The 18765-nt window shown below is 58.7% G+C and overlaps 1 protein-coding gene across 4 annotated transcripts; it reads right to left on the minus strand.

The window, feature by feature from the left end:
- Positions 1 to 88: 88 nt before the first annotated feature.
- On the minus strand, positions 89 to 18765 carry TYK2 (tyrosine kinase 2). Of its 4 annotated transcripts, none has more exons than XM_026481374.4 (25): positions 18655 to 18765; positions 17652 to 17834; positions 17214 to 17429; positions 14154 to 14277; positions 13876 to 14023; positions 13362 to 13525; positions 11374 to 11740; positions 10718 to 10918; positions 10472 to 10629; positions 8709 to 8817; positions 8433 to 8622; positions 8231 to 8334; positions 7953 to 8135; positions 7783 to 7870; positions 6780 to 6907; positions 5764 to 5899; positions 5525 to 5679; positions 4638 to 4788; positions 4094 to 4191; positions 3642 to 3834; positions 3216 to 3334; positions 2735 to 2907; positions 2404 to 2521; positions 1422 to 1532; positions 89 to 1337 (listed from the first exon to the last, which is right to left on the minus strand). In XM_026481374.4, exons 3-25 carry the CDS (start codon positions 17407 to 17409, stop codon positions 1203 to 1205), a joined length of 3549 nt encoding a protein of 1182 aa, XP_026337159.2. In that variant the 5' UTR covers positions 17410 to 17429; positions 17652 to 17834; positions 18655 to 18765; the 3' UTR covers positions 89 to 1202. The 4 variants fall into 4 exon arrangements, with proteins under 4 accessions (XP_026337159.2, XP_044233820.2, XP_057167503.1 ...); XM_044377885.3 differs by having other exon boundaries at positions 10718 to 10987; XM_057311520.1 differs by lacking the exon at positions 17652 to 17834 and having other exon boundaries at positions 18655 to 18742.

The following is an 18765-nucleotide window of genomic DNA, read 5'->3' on the forward strand; positions in this document are numbered from 1 at the left end:
TCAAATACATAAAACTTTAGGGGGGGGGGAGCAAAAACTAATCATTAACTTGAAAAAAAAGAAAAGAAACACTTTGGCAAACACCGGATTAGCAAAAATATCAAATGTTTATTAAGTACATTGTTTGCATGTCTCTCTGCTAAGCATCTGACATGAAGAACCTCGTTAGCTATTTACATCAGTCCTCTGAGGTAGCAAGCATGACTACCCCTGGTTCAGTTGACAACTAAGGCCCAGAGAGGGAGAGCCATTTGCCCGAAGTCACACAGGGAGGAGAGGGTGAACCTGGCAGGCTTCTCTACCTGGTGTAGAGCCCCTCCAAGCCCTCCAGCCTTTGTTGATCTACGCGGCGAGTAGTTACTGAGAGCCTTCTGTGCTCCCGGTACTGGCCTGCTAGCTGGTGGTCTGGGGGGGGGGGGGGAGAGGTTGAAGAGTTCAGCCTGGCTTCTTCTGCAGCAGCTCGCTCTAGCTGCGGTCCCCAGGACAGCAAACACTGGCTGAAGAAGGGCCCAAGGATACAGCCTCCAGCAGAGAAAATACGAGTTTATTACCAGCTAGTGGAAATGGGGGGGCCTAATGAAGGGTGGGAGCTGGAGGGGGAGGCAAAAAGATGGGATCCAGGGGCCTGATTAGGTCCTTGCTTGTCTTGGGTCTCTCAGGGGCCAGGGCCAGGCTCATAACCATGGAAGGTGTGACAGTTTTGAAGGGTTGCGTCCCTTCAAAATGCTCACGTTGAAATTCCAATGCCCGACGTGACGGTATCAGGAGGTGGGCCTTTGGCAGGTGCCAGATCATGAATGGGGCACCTTCCTAAGTGTCCTTATAAAAGGGACTCCAGAGAGATCCCCAGCCCCTTCCCACCCTGTGAGGACACAGCCAGGAGGTGTGGGCTATGAACTACGAAGAGGGCCTTCACCCAAATGTGACTATGCTGGTGCCTGGACCTTGGACTTCCCAGCCTCCAGAACTGTGAGGAACACACTTCTGTTTATAAGCCGCCCCATCTGCGGGGCTGTTACAGCAGCCCAAAGGGAGTACGACGGAAGGCACGTCAATTCACAGAGGTGGGGTCTCCAGTCAGGAGTAAGGCACTGGGGATGGTGAGGCTGACCTCTCCCTGCTGGGTTCCTCTGGGGGCGGGTAGGCCGTCTGGGTGGGTGCCTGCTCCGGTCCCCCTAACCCCCCAGAGCCGCTGGTAGGCTTCAGCACACATTGAACACTGAGGCGGCCTGGCCTTGGTATTTCTCCTGGGCGGTCTTGAGAATGGGTATGAGGTTCTGGAAGGTGGGACGGAATGAAGCCTCTGCCTCCCAGCAGTTCTTCATGAGGAGATAGATCTGGGCAGGAAAAAAACTGGGACTGTGGGGGCTGCTCTCTCCGCAGTCCGATGGCGGGGAGGTGAAAAGGGGGGGGTGTCTCACCTCACAAGGACATCTCTCTGGCCGGGGCAGCCTCTCCCCTCGTTCCAGCAGCTCAGTGAGCCTCAGCACCGTCATCTGCCCCTGGGTGAGGCCTATGAGCTCGATGAATTTCTACACAAAAACAAGGCCAGCTCTTTTCAGGAGGCGGGTCTACCTAGGTAGAGGTCAGGGGTTCCAGTCCCTCCCCTACCACCTCCTGGTGCATAACTTCAGATTTATGATCTCATCTCTCTGGGCCTCGGTTTACTCACCTGTAAAATGGGGTGGTAACACCTATCACTGGGTTACTGTGGATGTTAGGTAACTAATGTTCATAGAGTAAGTCTGAACCAGGGGCTTGCTATGTAGCTTCTCGCAAACTGTTTTCACCAGTCCAGAACCTTTTCTCCCCCCTTCTTACACTGGCACTCTGCTCTGGGAATCAACTCCTAGCATAGCCTTGGTTCCTCCCCCAGCACAGGCCTGGCCAATAACCGTGGCTCATGGCTATACAGTGATTGGCTCCGTGGCGACACAGAAGCCAAGCTGGGCCAATCAGAAAGTCCTCAATTACGGGGGTGGGGGGTAGGAGGCCCTTTGGTCCCCTCAGCTGGGAGGCTGTGCCACGCCTGAAGGGTTTAGGGGGCCACTGTTGCCCCAACAGAGCAGGGGTGTGGGGGTGGCGGGCCTCTGCCTGAAAGATGCTACCACAGAGAGCAGCTGAGTGGAGATGAAGAAAAAGGGGTCTCCTGAGGACAGCTGAGGATCTAAGTCAAGCGGCGCCTCCCGGGCTGCAAAGGGTTGACCAGGCTGTTTCTATCTGAGTGGGTTTCTATCACAGTCAAAGCCTGCCTGCACGGCAAGGGGCCCGTTTTGCACAGTGAGACTGTGCGGCCCAGGGCCCAGGTGGCTTAAGCACTCCCGACAGTGGGAGGGCTGGAAACCCAATGCGTGTCTTTCTAGCACCTCCGGTATGGGGTGGGGCCGAGGGCCTGGCTCTCACCGAGGGGGGGCTCTGGCTGGAGTCACAGTAGGTCAGCAGCTCGTAGAGGGTGACCCCGAAGGACCAGACGTCGGACGCATAGTAGAACTTACACTCCTTCAGGCACTCTGGGGCATACCTGGGGGGACGGGGCACTCAGGCCATGGGCCAGACCAGGTGGGAGTCCTTACTTGGGGCTGAGGGGCTCTCTGGTCCCAGTCAGGGCCCCATCCTGGGGGGCAGTTTCACTGGGACCAGGCCCTGTCATCTGAGACCCCAGCATCTAGCTCCTTCACCCTGTGTGCTCCAGGTGACCCTGACACCCCTCCAAAGCTGGGTCCTGTCTGGTCACCAGAATACGGGGCTGTCCCCGTCCTCGCGCACGCGGTAGTATTCATGGCCCTCAGGCACAGCCTTGGTCAGGCCAAAGTCCCCAAGTTTGACCAGCCTGTCGTTGTCCAGCAGCACGTTGCGGGCAGCCAGGTCTCGGTGCACGTAGTGCTGTCCGTGAAGGTAGGCCATGCCCTGGGGGAAGGGCGATTCAGCATCAGTGGGGCCAGGAGAGCCTGAGGAGTGCGGGACCAGGACTGGAAGGCGGGGGGTCGGGGAGCCGGTCAGGATCGTGAGGACCAGGCAGGCGCAGGCGCGGGAAGGGTGGCAGGTGGGAGCAGAGCTGGCAGCAGGGGTGCGAGGATCGGCGGGGACTGGGCTGCTGGAAACTGGGTGGGTTGACGAGCCGGCCCAGAAGCGGGGACTGGTGACCAGCGGGTATGGGGCCATCCGGCTAGGCCAAGAGGGGGCCGGGCTCGAGGAACAGGGGCCGGCGGGCCCACCTCACAGATCTGCTGAGCGAAGAGCAGCAGCTGCGCGAGTCCGACGCTGTGCCGCGGCAGGTAGTCGCGCAGGCTTCCCAGAGGCACGTACTCCATGACGAGCTGCACCGACTTCTCTCCTGATGCAGGGGAGGGGTGGCCCATGCGGGCGATGGAGGCAGGGGCCAGGGGCCGCCCGCTCTGAGCCCCGCAGCTTCCCTCCTCCCCAAGGTGGGGCCCCGACTCGCCCACACCAGGTCCAGTCCTCAGGCGGGACAGCCCATCCTAAAACCCATCCCCAGACGCCCAGGCGAGAGGACGCCCAGGCGAGAGGACGCCCAGGCGAGAGGGCCTCCAGTCCGTCCCGCCCCCACCCTGGTGCGCCCTCGGGCCCGAGGCTGCAGCCGGAAGCTCTAATTGGCCCCAGGCCCTGCCGGCCCCGCCCACCTGGGTCCTCGCAGCAGCCCCTGTACTTGACGATGTGCTTGTGGTAGAGCGTGCGCAGGATGTCGATCTCCCGCCTCCAGCCGGTGCGCAGCTGGGGGCTGCAGTCCGCCTTGAGGGCCTTCACGGCCACCATCTCCCCAGTGCCGTCGTTCGTGGGGTCGTAGCAGTACAGGCTGACCTTGCCGAAATGACCCTGGTCCCGGAACACGCAGGCGGGTCGGCCCTACCCCGGCTCCCCAGGCCCCACCTCGGCTCCCCAGGCCCCACCTGCAGCCGGGTCTGTTTGGAAAATCCTAGGCCCCACCTACTCCGTGTAAGTGGGTCTCCTTGGGGGCTAGGACTCCTTTTCAAAGGCCCAGGGCCTCCCTTGAGGCTGAGGGTCTTTTAAGCCAGGCCCCACCCATATTTGCAGAATTAACTTCTGGCCTGCCCCAGCCACCTAGGCCCCTCACCTCGCCCAGATCCCGGATCTTTTTCAAATAGCGCTTGTGGAAAACGGTGGGGTCTGACGCAGGCGAGTCGGGGTTCACAGCCAAGACGTCAGCAAGATCTAGAAGAGCCACAGTAGGTGTCACCGGACCCCTGCCTTTTCCCCAGCAGGCCCACACTTGGGGGCACAGAAAGGGGGCCACCGCTCCCCCAGCATCTGATCTCAAATATAAGGAGACTTTTTTTTTTTTTTTTTTTGGCAAGGGCTGGAAAATTCTACGTCGGGTCCAAAATGCAGAAGTTGCTGCATCCTAATGGACACCTGGGATGGTCTTAGATCGGGTAAAGGGTATTTTATCACGAGAAAACAAAAGCCAAAAAATCGCAAGGGCCTGATTGTCCAAGGAAATTGTGGCTCTCCCCAAATAAACCATTAAGGTGAGCACAGGCATCAGCAGGCCCGTAAGTGGCTTAGACACTGTCACACTTGACATGAGCCACGGGGCAGAAACCTCGGGGACTCCAGGACAGCATAGGCAGGGGTCCCGGCAATGGGGTGGGGCTCACTCTGGGGCTGCAGTTGAGTGAGGTCACGCAGGATGGTGCGGAAGGAGGGCCGCTGAGCTGGTTCATAGGTCAGGCACTGGCTGGTGAGTGTGGCCAGCTCCGGGCAGGAGGGCTGAGGAAGCCGGTGCTGCTTCTGGTAGAAACACTCTTTCTGCCAGGAAGGGGACCCACAGGAGTCAGTGCCCAGTGCCCAGTGCCCACCCCCCACCCCCAGTCCCCTTCTCCAAAAGACAGTCAAGCTCCCAGAACAAGCTAGGTCCTTGTTCCGGGCATTCCCATTTTACAGATGACACGACTGAGGCTTGACGTAGGGAAGCAGACTTGGCCACCACTGCAGAGCCCGGGCTCGATCCCAAGTCCAGCTGACTCTGCTGTGCTCAAGGGCAGCTCGAGTTCGGCCCTTCCTGCCCTGGCTCCTCTGCCTCCAGGAAGCTCCAACCGAAATCTGAATACACCAAAGCCTCAGGGCCTTTGCACATGCTGTGACCTCTGCCAGGCTACACTTCCCAGCCTGGGTCACTGCAGCATTTCTGTACTTGGATTAAAACCAGCTCTGAGAAGCTTTGCCTGACCCCTCAGCTGGTTCAGGGGAGTCCTCTGGTCCTCCCTCACCCCCACAGCCTGCGGCTTCTCTGATGGCCCTGGTGTCTCTCTCAAAACCGAAGCACATCACTTACTTGCTGTGTGTCCCAACAACCTTATGAGGTGGAGACTGCTAACCCCAACTGACAGATAACCAGACAGATCCCCAGACAGACGAGGCCACATATACACGTGAGGCCATACAGCCAGAGGGGAGGCAGCTCTGGACCCTGAACGTGCCCTCTAGACTCCTTGGAGGTACCAATCCCCTTTGTAGGAAGGGCTCAGAGATGCCCCGGACGTACCTCAGAGGGGCCACGGCCCTGCAGAGGGGCCTCCCCGTCGAAGCAGATCTCCAGGAGGGTGGCGCCAAAGCCCCATTGATCGGCTGCGGTGGTTAGGCTGTTGGCCGCACCAGAGAGACACTCGGGGGCTATCCAGGGGATCCGCTCCGCCCGCTCTAGGGGCCAGGGCCAAAGGTCAGCGAGGGTGGAAAGAATGCGGGGAAGCCTGTCCCTGTACCCAGCCCTGCCCGGGTTCTCACCCTCCCTGGAAAGGGCGCCCAGGCCCACACCGGGGTCGCTCAGCTTGATGAAGGGGCTGGTGCCCTCCGCCAGCCCCAGTCGTGCCAGCAGAATGTTCCGGCCACACACATTACCATGAACCAGGTTCTTGTCTTCCTGTGGTGGGGTGAAAAGGGGGTGTGACCCGTGGGGGGCTGTAGATGCTGCCCCCACTCCCATCCCAGGTGGTCTCCACAGGGACAGCCCACGTGAAAAAAATAATCATGGTCAAACAAAACAAAAACAATCATGGGGATCCAAATACATTGTCATTGTGACTGGGCAGCACTGGGTACCCAGTAGGTCCTTCCTGTCCTCCCGGAGCTGGTGGGCAAAGCTCGTGGTCAGGTCCAACTGCTGTCCTCCGACCGAGCCAGGCAAGCTCCTGCCCCAGGGCCTTTGCACTGGCTATTCCCTCTGCCTGGAATGCACTTTCCCAGATACACACACGGCTCCTTCCTCACCTCCGGGTCACTGTAGTAGGGCCTTCCCCCACCCATCTCTTTAAAACTTCACCTCTTCCCCAGACTGTAGCAACTCCTTATCTCCACCCCTGCTTTTCTCCCACAGCTGTCACTACTTTCTAAAATACTATGTAGAGGAGTTAATTATTATTCGTTTGCCCCTCCCAACTAAAATACCTGCTCCCTAACCACAGAGACTCTTGTTTTGTTCTCTAGTGTGTCCTCAGGGCCTAGGACAGAGCCTGGCACGCAGAGGTGCTCTGGAAACTGGGGTGACTGGCCCAGGAGGCGCTGGGACGAATGGCAAAAGAGAGTGATGGAGGAGCTGAGGCCAGGCCCCTGGGACACAGACGAATGAGGTGTTCTTCTCTTGGAGGAGACGGGGCCACAGGGGTGTGTGAGCAGAGGAGGTTCGTGGAAAGATCTCCCAGGGCCAGTGTGTAGATGGAGTCATGTGTTGAGACCTCCACACCCGATGCTGAGGTCACCCTGGCGCACCACATTGACCCAGGCCCCGCCCGCAGGCCACGCACCAGGTAGCTGAGGGCGCTGGCCAGCTGCTGGGCCACCACCACCTTCCAGGCCACAGGCGTGTGGCCCTTCTCTCGCCGCAGCCACACATCCAGGGGCCCGTGCTCCACGTACTCCGTCACCATGATGTCTGCAAAGGCCCAGCCGCTGCGGAGGCTGCCCATCAGCCTCCACCCCCCAGGATATGGGGGGCAGGACACAGGGGCTGGGACCGTGGGTGGGGAAGGCGCTGGGGCAGAGACGCGGGGGGCAGCTTGCGAGCGACTCCGGGGTGAGGGGAGATGCAGGAGGGAAGGTGGGCAGTGTGGGTGCAGGGGGAGGCAGAGGTGAAGGCTGCCGTCTGAGGCTGGGGCGTGTCGGGCAAAGCTGACGTGGAAGTGACAAAGGTGAGGACGGAACTGGGTGGAGACGAGTGGAGGTGCGGAGCGTGAGGCTGGGCGAAGGTGATGTGAGGACCCCACGGGCCTGGGTGCTCATGGGGTGTTGACCAGTGTTGGAGGGAAAGCAGGCGAGGCAGACCCATGGGGTTGAGGATCTGGGGGCTACTGTCTGGACAGGGAGTTTTGAGGCACATGCAGAGGAAGCGCCGGGGTGGGGGTAGAGCAGGGGCTGAGGTCTGGGAGGACGGGGGTGCCCCACCGCGCTGGCGTCCCAGTGCCGGTGGGGTCAGAGGGTAGACAGAGGCTGGCTGGCAGAGGTGTCGGATGGCCGACGGAGCCAGGGATACAGCCAGCAGTCAGGGTGTGGGTCACGGGTGAGGGTGCAGGCAGCACTGAGGCGGAGGTAGGAGTTACGGCGTAGTCCGGGGAGTACTGAAATGCAGCCAGCGGCTGGGGTACAGGTTGAAGGTCAAGTAGTCACAGACTGACGTGTGTGGTCAGGGGTCATGGTATAGGTCAAGGTGGAGCATGGAGTCGGGGGTGAGGAGGTCCAACCCGGGACGTGGGCATAAGTGGGGGGTGGGTGTGAGCAGGGGTGCAAGCGGGCACACGGGGGCTCACTCACTCTCAGAGCCGTGCACGCAGATGCCGTGCACGAAGGCCAGGTGCACGTGGGACACCTGGCTCATGAGGCTGGCTGTCTCGTAGAAGGCCTGTGGGGACAGGGCGGGTCAGACGGCCACGGACCCTGACCCCTGTACCCCTGCCCCTGGCCCCCCGGCTGTGCTCACTCACCAGGGCGATATCATGGTGACTGGGGTCCAGCACCTTGAGTACCACTCGGAGCTCTTGCCCACGGTCCCCACTGGGCGTGGGGGGGTCCTCACCATCTGCCATGCCCTCCTCGGGGCTTCTGCCCCCCACTCGTAAGATGCCCTCATACACATTGGTCCTTGTGCCTTGGCCCAAGTGGGAGAGCTACAGGAACAGGGCATGAAGCACCTCCATGACCAGTACTCGGGGCTGTCGTCCCCAGTGCCCCCCGGGGCCCAGAGAGCTCGGCCCACACGCACCTGGGTGATGTCATCCCGGCAGACCCGGTGGAAGCTGAGCTGGCTGAGGTTGGGGGGGCCCGTGCTGGCCCGAGGCCCCCGCATGACGATGAGGTTGGAGATCTCTGGGGGGTTGAGGTGACATCACTAAGGGCTGGCTTGGGTTGCGGGGGTGGGGGAAGATGCCACCCCCACCCCCACCCTAGGGCCCCCCACGTCGTACCTCCCGGCCGCGGCAGGCAGCAGCGGCGCAGGGAGAAACAGTCATCGCCAGCCCGCAGGGAGCAACCCTGCAGGGCAGCTCGCAGCTCGCGCACGCTGGGGAAGGACCGGTCCCAGCCCTCCAGCGTGAAGACCCCCGCCTGCAGCTCAATGGGGAATTTACGCAGGTGCACGTGCTGTGTGCCCGGTGCCTGCGGTGGGGGGCGGGGGGCGGTGAGCAGGGGTCCAGGCAGGGAGCGCGCCCAGCCCCAGCCCAGGACCCCCGCCCCAGGCCCACCTGCTCACGCTGGGCCACGGTCAGGATGAGGCGGTTGAGGTGGCTGGCGCTCCAGTGGACGAGGTAGAGGCCATCCTCCGGCCGCAGCTTGGCCAGCACAAACGGCTCCCTGCAGGGGACAAGGGGGCCACTGTCAGGGAATCTGGGGCGTACTGCGGGCCCACAGAACCTGCCCGTCGGGGAGCGCTCCCAGCTGGACAAACATCAGACACGGGCACTCGTGTGGTGACGCGGAGTCGAGCACACACACACAGCAGTGGAACGCTGTCACGCACAGGAAAACAGGATGAAAGCGGTACCAGGACAGGCACACACGTGTGCGGGACGACGGTCAGGCAGTGTCGACAAGGTAACGCGCGTGCAGAGACAGGAGACAGCTGTCAGACGCCGGATGGACACACGCCTGGCCAGCCACTCTGACACACGGCGGGTAGTCTGTCACACACGCAGGACAACAATCACAGATGCGGCCGCCTACCCACTGGGACAGGGTGGCATAGGGACGGCGACATCCCAGACCCAGAGGTGACAACTGTCACGAGCACAAACAGGCACGACACGTGAGGCCCAGACACCCACACACGCGGGGGCTCCTGTGCTACCGTCGGCCGAACGTCCGTGTCCCGCCAGGGCTCCGCTGCCGAAAGCTACCCCCCAGCGTGATGGGGAGAGGCAGCGGGGCCTCCGGGGGTGAGTAGGTTGCGAGGGTGGGAAACCCATGGATAGGATTCGTGCCCTTTTACAACAAGGACTGCAGGGAGCTGCCTGGCCCGCTGGCCCACGTGAGGACCCAGACGGAAGACAGCCGTCTGTGGACCAGGAGTGGGGGGCTCTCGACCAAACACCGGACCTGCCTGCACCTTGAACTTAGACTTCCAGCTTCCGGAACTGTGAGAAATCGATGTCCGCTGTTTCTGCATCACCCAGTCAACGGCACTGTCACAGCCGCCTGAACAGACGAGGACACAGGCGAACAGCGCCCACGGACACGGCAGGGGGCGCACACTGGTGGGGACCTACCTCCGCCTCGACCTCAAGAGGCAGAACGGCCCCTCCACCCTCTGCTCATGTAGACACCAGGCTCCGAGGGTCAGACCTCTCAGACACCTCAGCGGCCAGTCCCGGTATCACAGGTAGGACGGGGGACAGCCAGACACAGGTATGAGGACCACAAAAGCTGAGAGTCACGCCGCTGACCCAGCAGCGTGCAGGACGGCCACACGCACGTCTGAGGAGCCCTGAAGCCCCACGTGTCTGGACAGAACCGCACAGACAGGGACCTCCAATAACCAGGCAGACACACACCCGCAGGGATGCGAACGCTCACGCGGACGTGTGAATGGCCACTGACATCTGAGCAACACATGGCTGCACAAAAAGCACCTGTCCCATCACATACAAGAACGGGCGATGACGGTTTTACACGTGATCATAAAGCAGGGCCACACGCCGGGCGGGCTGTTACACACGCACACGTGCATGGTGACAGTCCCAACCCCACGTACTGTCAGGACACATGTCCACACCACTGCAGGCGCCCTCTCCCCCCCACCCCTGGTGTGCACATCTGCACGCATGCACACGCGAGTGCGTGCACTCCCACACGTACACTCACGGCTGAACACACATGCACTCACGTGAACGTACACCAAGACGTGAGATCACACAAACATGCGCACACGCTTCATTTCTGCCTCACCATGAGCTCTGGGCAGCCACCACCTTGCCCCGTGTCACCCCCGTGCCCCCCCGCCAGCACTCACAGCAGGGGTCCGTGGATACCCTCCTGGATGCTCATCACCAGCCGCGGAGGAGCCACCTCGTGGCACAGGTAGTGGCTCGAGTCGGCGGTAAGGCGGAAATAGCCGTCCACCAGCGACACCAAGGACAGGGCCGCGGCCCGGGAAGGCAGGGTCAGCTCCTGCAGGCAGAGGGCGGAGGACCTCAGACAGGCATCATGGGCCACAGGCGCCCCCAGCCCCTGCCAGGGCCCCGGCCCCAGGCCCCACCAGGCTCTTGTTGTCCTGACAGTGGATGCTGACGTGGCGTTCTTTCAGCACCACGTGCGTGATATCCCGGAAGTCACAGAAGTAGGCCCATGGCGCTTCCCGAGGCCTGTCTGCTGGCTGGTCGACCACCTCTGGGGCCTTGGTTTTCTTCCCAGATGGGCCAGCATGGGGATTCCTGCTGCTGCCATCGCCTCTGGGACCCTGGAAACCCAGCACGTGGGGCAGGGGATGAAGCAGGGCTATGACCGTTCGGTCTCCCGCATGTTCTCCCTGGAGAGAGGCGGGAGCTGGGGGGACCAGGGATGCTCTTCGAGTGGCATCCCCGCTCGAGTCTGTGTCACAGATGGGAGGGGACCCTCCCCCAAGAGATCCACACGCCAGAAGCCAGAACCTCAGGGAGGAAGAAAGGAAGAGCCGGGCCCTCTCAATCCCAGACACCAGACAGGGGTTCCTCAGAGGGGGAGACCCCAGAAATGAGGTCCCCGGGGGTTAGACAGAGACAGGACACTCCCCCAAAAACCACCCCAGGGGACAGACACATCCCAGAGCCACGTAGGGAAAGGGCTCACTGCAGCCACCGTCGGAGGCCAAGGCCAAGCAGGAGCCCCAGCCCCAGCCCGAGCGGGAACGCTGGATGCAAGAGCCACTCTGCTCACCTCTGCCTGTACCGGCCGCCACTGGATGCCACCCGTGCCCGTCACCAGCACCTCATGAGTGGGGGGTCCGGGGGCCAACTCCGGCCCAGGATCTGGGGGAGGCTGCCCGCCGTCCCGGATGTAGTAGGGCTCCCCACCGGCCTGGGCCGGTAGCTGCAGGCGGCACACGGGCACGCGCTCCGTGCCGAAGCGGGGTGCCAGCTGCTCGAGCGTGGCCAGGTACTTGACCATGATGACCTGCTGCGAGACGTGGCCCGGCTGGAAGGCCCGCACGAACCTGCGGAAGATGTTCCGCAAGCGTAGCCTCGTCAGCGCGTTGTGCCGCCGGATCTGCAGCCGGAAGGAGCGCGGGATGCAGTCCTTGAAGCTGCGGGGCAACCAGGAAGGGCTGGTCAGGAGCCTGGGGTAGCAGGCCTAGCTGGGTGACGCCGGGCAAGCGGCTTAACCTCTCTGAACCTCAGCTGCCTCGTCTAGAAACCGGGCGGGCTGTCGTGCAGGGCGAAGAGAACACGATAAAGGGCCAGCACAGGGAGGCTGGGTGGGGTCGGAATTCCGGAGGCGACAAGGGTAAAATCCCAGCTCTTGGACAACTTCCTTAGGCCCTAAAGGGCTCTGCCTTCTCATCCGTATGTGGGGTCGGACAGGGCCCAGCTCCAGGGCTGAGACACTTAGGGCTGCTGACTGGCACGTCATAAGGACGAGGTGACCGTCAGAGGCTGGCCCTGTGGGAGAAGTCACTATTGCTTTTATCACCGGTGCTATGATTATCAACAGATAATTTCCCTCTGCTCCTCATAAAGCTCCCCCGCACCCCTTCTCTTACTGCCTGCCTGGCACCCAACTACCAGTACAGCTCACATGCGTAACAGATCTCTCCGTGTCCCAAGCCCTCTCTCCCACCCTTGACCAGAGGCATCCTAAAGCTCGAGGTTGTAGCTGCCTTTTGCCCTCACTTCCAAGCTTCCTAGGGCTCCCTACAGCCCTCGGGGGAAAGGCCCCCTGACTAGAGCCTGGTGGACTCCTGCTCTCAGGCCCTCCTATTCCAAGTTCAGATCCCCAAGAAACAGGTCTTTGCTGCCTAGTCTCTGGGCCTTTGTATATGCTTTTCCCTCTGCCTAGAATGCCTTGCCAATGTATTCCACATCTGGCTAAAGCTAACTCAATCTTCAAGTCTTAAGAGAAACGTCACCTTCCCCAGGAAGCGTTCTCTGCCGTCCAGGCTAGAGAGGATACTTCCTCTGGGCTTCCCAACACCCTGGCCTTCGCTGTCCCAGCCCGAGTCTTCCAGAGTGATAACACAACAGGGATGGAAAGATATGTGATTTAAGAAGAACTGCTGGTCCTCAAAGATCCATGTCTCCCACTGCCTCCTCCAGGCAGTGTACCCTGATTACCTGGGCCCTTACAGCAACGGCAGTGCCCACAGCTGGCTCCTAGCTCCCCACACTCCTGTGTCCTTCCCTCCCTGGAATCCTACGGAATTCTCCAAGCTTACTCTGCTGAAGCCACACATCCTCCAACACATCAGGCAGGCCCCAGGGTCTTTGCACTGGCTGTCCTCTCTGTTCGGAATGCTCTTCTCCCAGATACTCACATGCCTCCTACCTTCACTTCCTTCACACCTTTGAATCTGAATGCTATGTTCTCAGTGAGGAACTCCCGGACCACCCAAGTTGAAATTGTACACCCCTCCCTCTCTGATGCTCCTTTCTTGCTTAATTTTCCCCCTCTCCATTTATCACCGTCAGAAACACCGGACCTTTCACTTCTATATTTTGCTTACTGCCTGTCTCCTTCACCGGATGTGAGCTCCAGGAGGGCGGTGATGGCAGTCTGACTTGTTTACTGTTGGGGCCTCAACACCCAGAACTACTGCTATTACCACAGCAGGTATGCAGCAGGTACCAGATAAGTGCTGAATGAAGACACGGCAGTACGCGAGGTCTCTCATGGCTCCCAGAGACCCGTCCCGCCCCATTCCCAGACACCTGATCTTCTTGGCCACCTTCTCCAGGGGGACGCCATGGCAGAGAGCCAGGTGGCAGAGGTGCAGAAAGGCCATGCCCAGACTCTCGTTCTTAAAATGGTGGATCTCCTCCTCGCTCGACAGCTCCCACAGTGACGCCACGTCATTCACAAACTCATGCTTGCCCTGGGGGTGGGGGGAGGGATTGGGCAGAAAGGGAGGCATGAGAACCCGCTCACTTCCCAGCTTCTGTCCACTTTGGGGATGGGAGGGAACCCCCGTTTTCTGGAAAGGCCAAATACACAGCATGCGTGCCTCCTCTGTCCAACCCTCGGCCTGTGACAGACATCACGAACTGATCACAGCACTCTTTCCCGTGCAATCCCGTGTCTCAGAACACTTTGGTTCAGGCAGCCAAAGGATCCCAGATGGCATGAGTTGAAATCTATTAGCTTTAGTGAATTGGGGAGAGATGGGGGGCCCAACTACTCCTAAGTCCCTCATGAAGAGTCCCACTTCCCCAGCCCCACACACACCTGCTCAAAGAGGTACTCAAAGGAGGCTGGGTCCAGCAATTGCATCCCCTGCTCTGCCTGTTCTGAGGAAGACTTGGCCCCTGGGGGCCCACAGCGGTACACAGCCGGTTCCTGAGGGTTTGTGCCATGCCAGTTCCGGAAATAAAACCTGCAAGAGGGGAGGGAGTGGTGGCAGCTGGGGCGTAGCATGGACTCAGACCAGCTCCAGGAAGGTGGGGTGAAGGGGGGGAAGGGGACAGAACAAAAGGGGACAAGACTCCCAAGGGGCCATCACCCACCTCATGCGGAAATACAATGTCAGGCTCATGTCTCTGGAGATCTCCAAGACATGGTTTGGGGGCAGCCAGACCTGAGCCTGGGCATCGAAGAGAGCAAAGAGATTGAGGCAGGATGGAGTGATACCTGGAACAGAGAAGAAAGAGGGTCAGGAGGCGGCAGCTGCTGCCATCTGCCTTGTGGACCCCCAGACCTGCTCTTTCCCCTCACAGACCCTTCCTCCCTGGGCCTCTGCCTGCCCACAGAGGACAATGCAATATGGTGACCATGCTGCAGCTTCACAGACTACATTTCCCATCCTCCTTTGCATCTGGGATGGGGGCCACAGGACCGGTTTCTGGCCAATGGGATGCTGCTGAAAGGGATCTGCAGATTTCCAGGCCTGGGGATAAACTCTTACCATCTCCTCTGCCTTAGGGATGTTGGAGGCCCCTTGTGACAAAGCTATGAGACAGAGGTGACTCGTCTGACCTGCATTAGATTTTAGGTAAACCTTCATTGGCTTGACCCAGGAAAATTTGGGGGGCTGCTTGTTATTGCAGCAAGAAGCTACCCAAGACCGACCAGCCCAACTCTACAAACTGCTGGCACGTTGCCTGGTCTCTCTCTGAGTTCCAACCCTGGAGGAATATCCACCTACCTCCTGGCTGTCTCCCCCTGGGCATCACAGCCCCCTTAGACGTGCCTTGTCCCAAAGAGACCTCATCCCAGGTCCCCAAACCTGCCTCTCGTCTGCCCAGTTCTTCAAGCTAGGACTTGGTCCTTGTCCTCGACTTCGCTTGCAACTCACATCAGATGGGTCACAAGGCCTGCTCTTTCCGCATCCTCCATCTCCGGGATCCTTCAGCTCCAAAGCCCAGCCCTAGCCCAGCCTCCATCCCCCACACCGGCCACCCAAGGCATCCTTTTATACACATCACTTGAAAATTTTACCTAAGACAGTCCGTTCAGAATAATTTATCATCACCAAAGTACAGCCACAAGACATAAAAGCTGCCCCTGTCTACTTCCACCTCCTCTCCCCTCCCACTGAGTTAACCACACTCCTGAACTAGAGTTTGTCATTCTCATATCCTCTATGACCTAGTCTCAAATCCTATAAACTCTAGTTTATGCAATATGACATTATAGGTGTCCTTCTACAATCTCCTTTTTCATGTTATAACAGGTTTTAAAACTTCACACACAAGGGGCACCTGGCCAGCTCAGTGGGTAGAACATGTGATTCTTGATCTTGGGGTCGTGAGTTCAAGCCCCATGTTGGATATAGAGATTACTTTTAAAAAAAAACACACACACACACACACACAAACTTCACATATGATACTTGTAACTCTGGTTAAATTTCCTTTTTTCCTGATTGTATAGCTTTCCAGCATTCAACCTGACTGCAATTTGCGTGTTCTCCTGTAGAGGGTACTTTGAGATGGTCTCCCATTTTTCATGAAGATAAATGAAGCAGCTCTGAACATTCTCTTATGTGTCTCCTAGAACACGTGAGCTGCGTGTCTGTACGGTGCATGTCTAGGAGTGGAACTGTGTGGCCTCAGGGAATGGAGGTTCCAACTCTGTGGGATGATGCCAATGGCTTTCCAAAGTTGCTGGGTCCAAGTACGCTGCCCCCTCCCCCCCACAGAAGGAGAACGCCTCCTGGAGAGACAACTTCCTAAAGAACCAATCCAACTGTTTCACTCTCTGGCTTAAACCTTCCATGGTTCCCCATTGCCCCGTGAGAAAGCTCAACCCCCTCAGCACAGAATAACCATGACCTGGGATGACCTGGGGGGCGCCTGGGTGGCTCAGTCGTTTAAACATCTGACTCTTGATTTAGGCTCAGGTCATGATCTCAGGGCCATAAGGTGGAGCCCCAAGTCAGACTTCGCACTCAGAGGGGATTCTCTTTCTCCCTCTCCTTCTGCCCCCCCTCACTAAAATAAATAAACCTTAAAAAAAAAAAAAAGGTATAACTATGACCTGGACTCTGACAATTATGCTCCACTTCAATTCCTACTTCCCTTTTCAAATTCTTGAAACCGACACTCCAGTTACTCTTAAGGTCTTCTGCTTCCTCAAACAGATCAGGCTGTCTGGGACCTTCACACACACTCTTTCTTCTGCTGGGCATGTTTCGCACCACCCAGCACACCCGTCTGAGCTCTGGAAGGATCAGCCACCAATGGGAAAGTACAAGGTGTGGCAGAAATCCACCATGAGGCCCCCATCCAGTTGTGGGCAAGGGCGTTTGAGAGGATTTCCTGGAGGAAGGGGCATATCAGCAAGGTCCAATTGCACAGACCTTCTCCTCCTCTGGAAGAAGAAACGATACTTTTGGTACCTCTACTATAGGCTCTCTCAGCCATTCCACAGTTCCTTACTGCTCTCAGGAGAAAGTGTAACTCTGAACTCCTCCCTCTGCCACTTAAGGCACCGTAAGATCTGGCCCTGGCAGGCCTCTCCCACTTATCTCCTACCTGGAGGTCACTGTTACCCTGGTCTCCCTGCTCCTACCTTCACCCACCACAGTCTATTCCCCACATGGCAGCCAGAGAGCACCCATGATGCCTGAGTCCAGTCACGTCCCTCCTTTGCTCACAGTCCTCTGTGGCTCCCACCTCACCTGGAGTCAAGAGTCACATGCCCTGCCAACTGAGCGAGCCATGCGCTCCTCTCCTGAATTTTTAATTTTTCTCCATCATCTACCTCTGCTCTCCCAGTTTTAAGTGGGGGGGGGGGAAGAGGGGGAGGGAGAAGCAGACTCCCCACTGAGCAGGGAGCCTGGTGTGGGGCTTGATCTCAGGATCCCAAGATCATGACCTGAGCCAAAGGCAGACGCTTAACCGACCGAGCCACCCAGGTGCCTCTCCCACACAGTTTTCTTATTCATTGTGTTTCTTGCTGATTTTCCTATTGGAATATCAGCTCTCCAAAGACAGCGATTTGAGGCTGGCACACTGTAGTTGCTCACTCAGTGTCTGCTGAATGAATGGACGGATGGACGGACGGACGGACAGGCCCAAATCCTGTCAGCGCCTCCACCCACAGGGCTGATGCCCCAGACTCACCAACTTTTTGTGCAATGTGGATGCAGACCTCCTCTGCGGTCAGTGTGGCTTCGCTGAAGGTGACCCATGGGTCCCCGCCACCAGGGCCAGCCCAGTGCAGAAGAACCTTCAGGCCTCCCCTGGTGGCCATGGGCTGAGTTCCATCGCCATCAGGCCTGCTGTCCCTGGTGGTGGCACCCCAATGGCACAGAGGCATGCTTTTGACAGCTGGCTTGGCTAGAAAGAGACAGGCCATCAGCCCCCAGACGTTAGGCCTGAGAAGATTCTAGAAACCTCACTGTGTGATTTTAGGCACCCAATTCCCCTCCCTGGGCCCGTTTCTACATCTGTTTGATGGAGTTAGGGTACACGTCCACACCTGTTAGATTTGTCATGAACAACACTGAACCCCTTTATTGGATAAAATTGCGCCAATATAAAAACCTGCTTAGAACCCACCTTCCCCAAATCACCAGACAGGCAGGTATGGTCAGACAGACCAGGGGGCGAATCTCGGCTCTCCCGATGTCAACTCAGGCAAGTCACTTAGCCACACTGGGCCTCAGTTTCCCCATCGGAAAATGAAAATGAGGAGAGCATTGTCACGAAAAGAAGGCTATGACATCCCCACAGCACCTAGCCCTTAATGCAGGCATGAAAAAATAACAAATATGACAAAAACAAAAAAAATCATCATTATTGATTCCATCATCCTGACCGTCTTTCTCTTGCAGGCCAAGATCCCTGCCTCCCACATCTACCCCACGAGTGACCCCAGGCCCTGCTGACTCCCCTGAGCCTAAGAGAGGTTGTGTTTCCACTCTCCCCTCAATCCAGCTTTGGGACTTTTTGAGAGCCAGGCCCAGGGCTCAGGCCTCCAAGTTCTCCAGTTTTAAGATAAACAGTGATGGGAAGAAGAGCATGTCCTTATAGCACACTGTCAGATTCCACAGGAATCAGCTCCTCTCTCAGCCGGTTTCCACGTCTGGAAAATGGGCCTATAGCAGTCTCTCCCTCAAAGGGGTGTTGGGAGGATTCAAAGAGATGAGGCAGGGGAAGCGCTCAGCACAGGGCCTGGCGTGCAGTTAATAATGCAGTTACCTTAATAAACGTTCGCTATTATTGTATGTTAACATTTGAGAAAATACGGTGGGGATGGGGTTTGGGGGGTGCCCATTTCCTTCTTCCTCGTCCCCAATGGGTGCAGAGCCAGCTTTGCAGGTGCTGTAGGAGTGACGTCTGCACCCAGGAGGCCCGCACAGTCGCTCACCCCAACACACCCCCAAAACCTCGAAGCCTCGCTGGCTGGGGCAGGAGCCGCGATGCGCACCCACCGGGCATCGACCAGTCACGAGGCAGCGGGTGCTTCTATCCACCCCCGGCCAAACGCAGTCTCCCCGCCGCGCCTCCCACCGCACTTCCCGCCGCCCTCCAAAGGACCTCCCGGGGGTTCCAGGCTCACCCTTTCCACCCCGGACTCTGGCTCGAACCCGGGACCCCGCCCCGCAGCCGCGGGCAGCCACCGCCGAATCGCCGCCGAGACGCCGCCTGCCATTGGCCGCCTGAAATGGGC

Source organism: Ursus arctos, unplaced genomic scaffold, assembly GCF_023065955.2.
Source record: "Ursus arctos isolate Adak ecotype North America unplaced genomic scaffold, UrsArc2.0 scaffold_14, whole genome shotgun sequence".
Taxonomy (NCBI): domain Eukaryota; kingdom Metazoa; phylum Chordata; class Mammalia; order Carnivora; family Ursidae; genus Ursus; species Ursus arctos.

What these genes read in the sequence shown, in the direction of transcription:
- TYK2 (XM_044377885.3), bottom strand. Translation starts at nt 17,409, where the DNA reads ATGCCTCTGTGCCATTGGGGTGCCACCACCAGGGACAGCAGGCCTGAT. An exon ending in GTCAGGACAACAAGAGCCTG is followed by an intron (nt 10,630 to 10,717) that starts GTGGGGCCTGGG and finishes CTCTGCCTGCAG; the next exon opens with GAGCTGACCCTGCCTTCCCG. An exon ending in AGGGCCGTGGCCCCTCTGAG is followed by an intron (nt 4,789 to 5,524) that starts GTACGTCCGGGG and finishes CCTTCCTGGCAG; the next exon opens with AAAGAGTGTTTCTACCAGAA.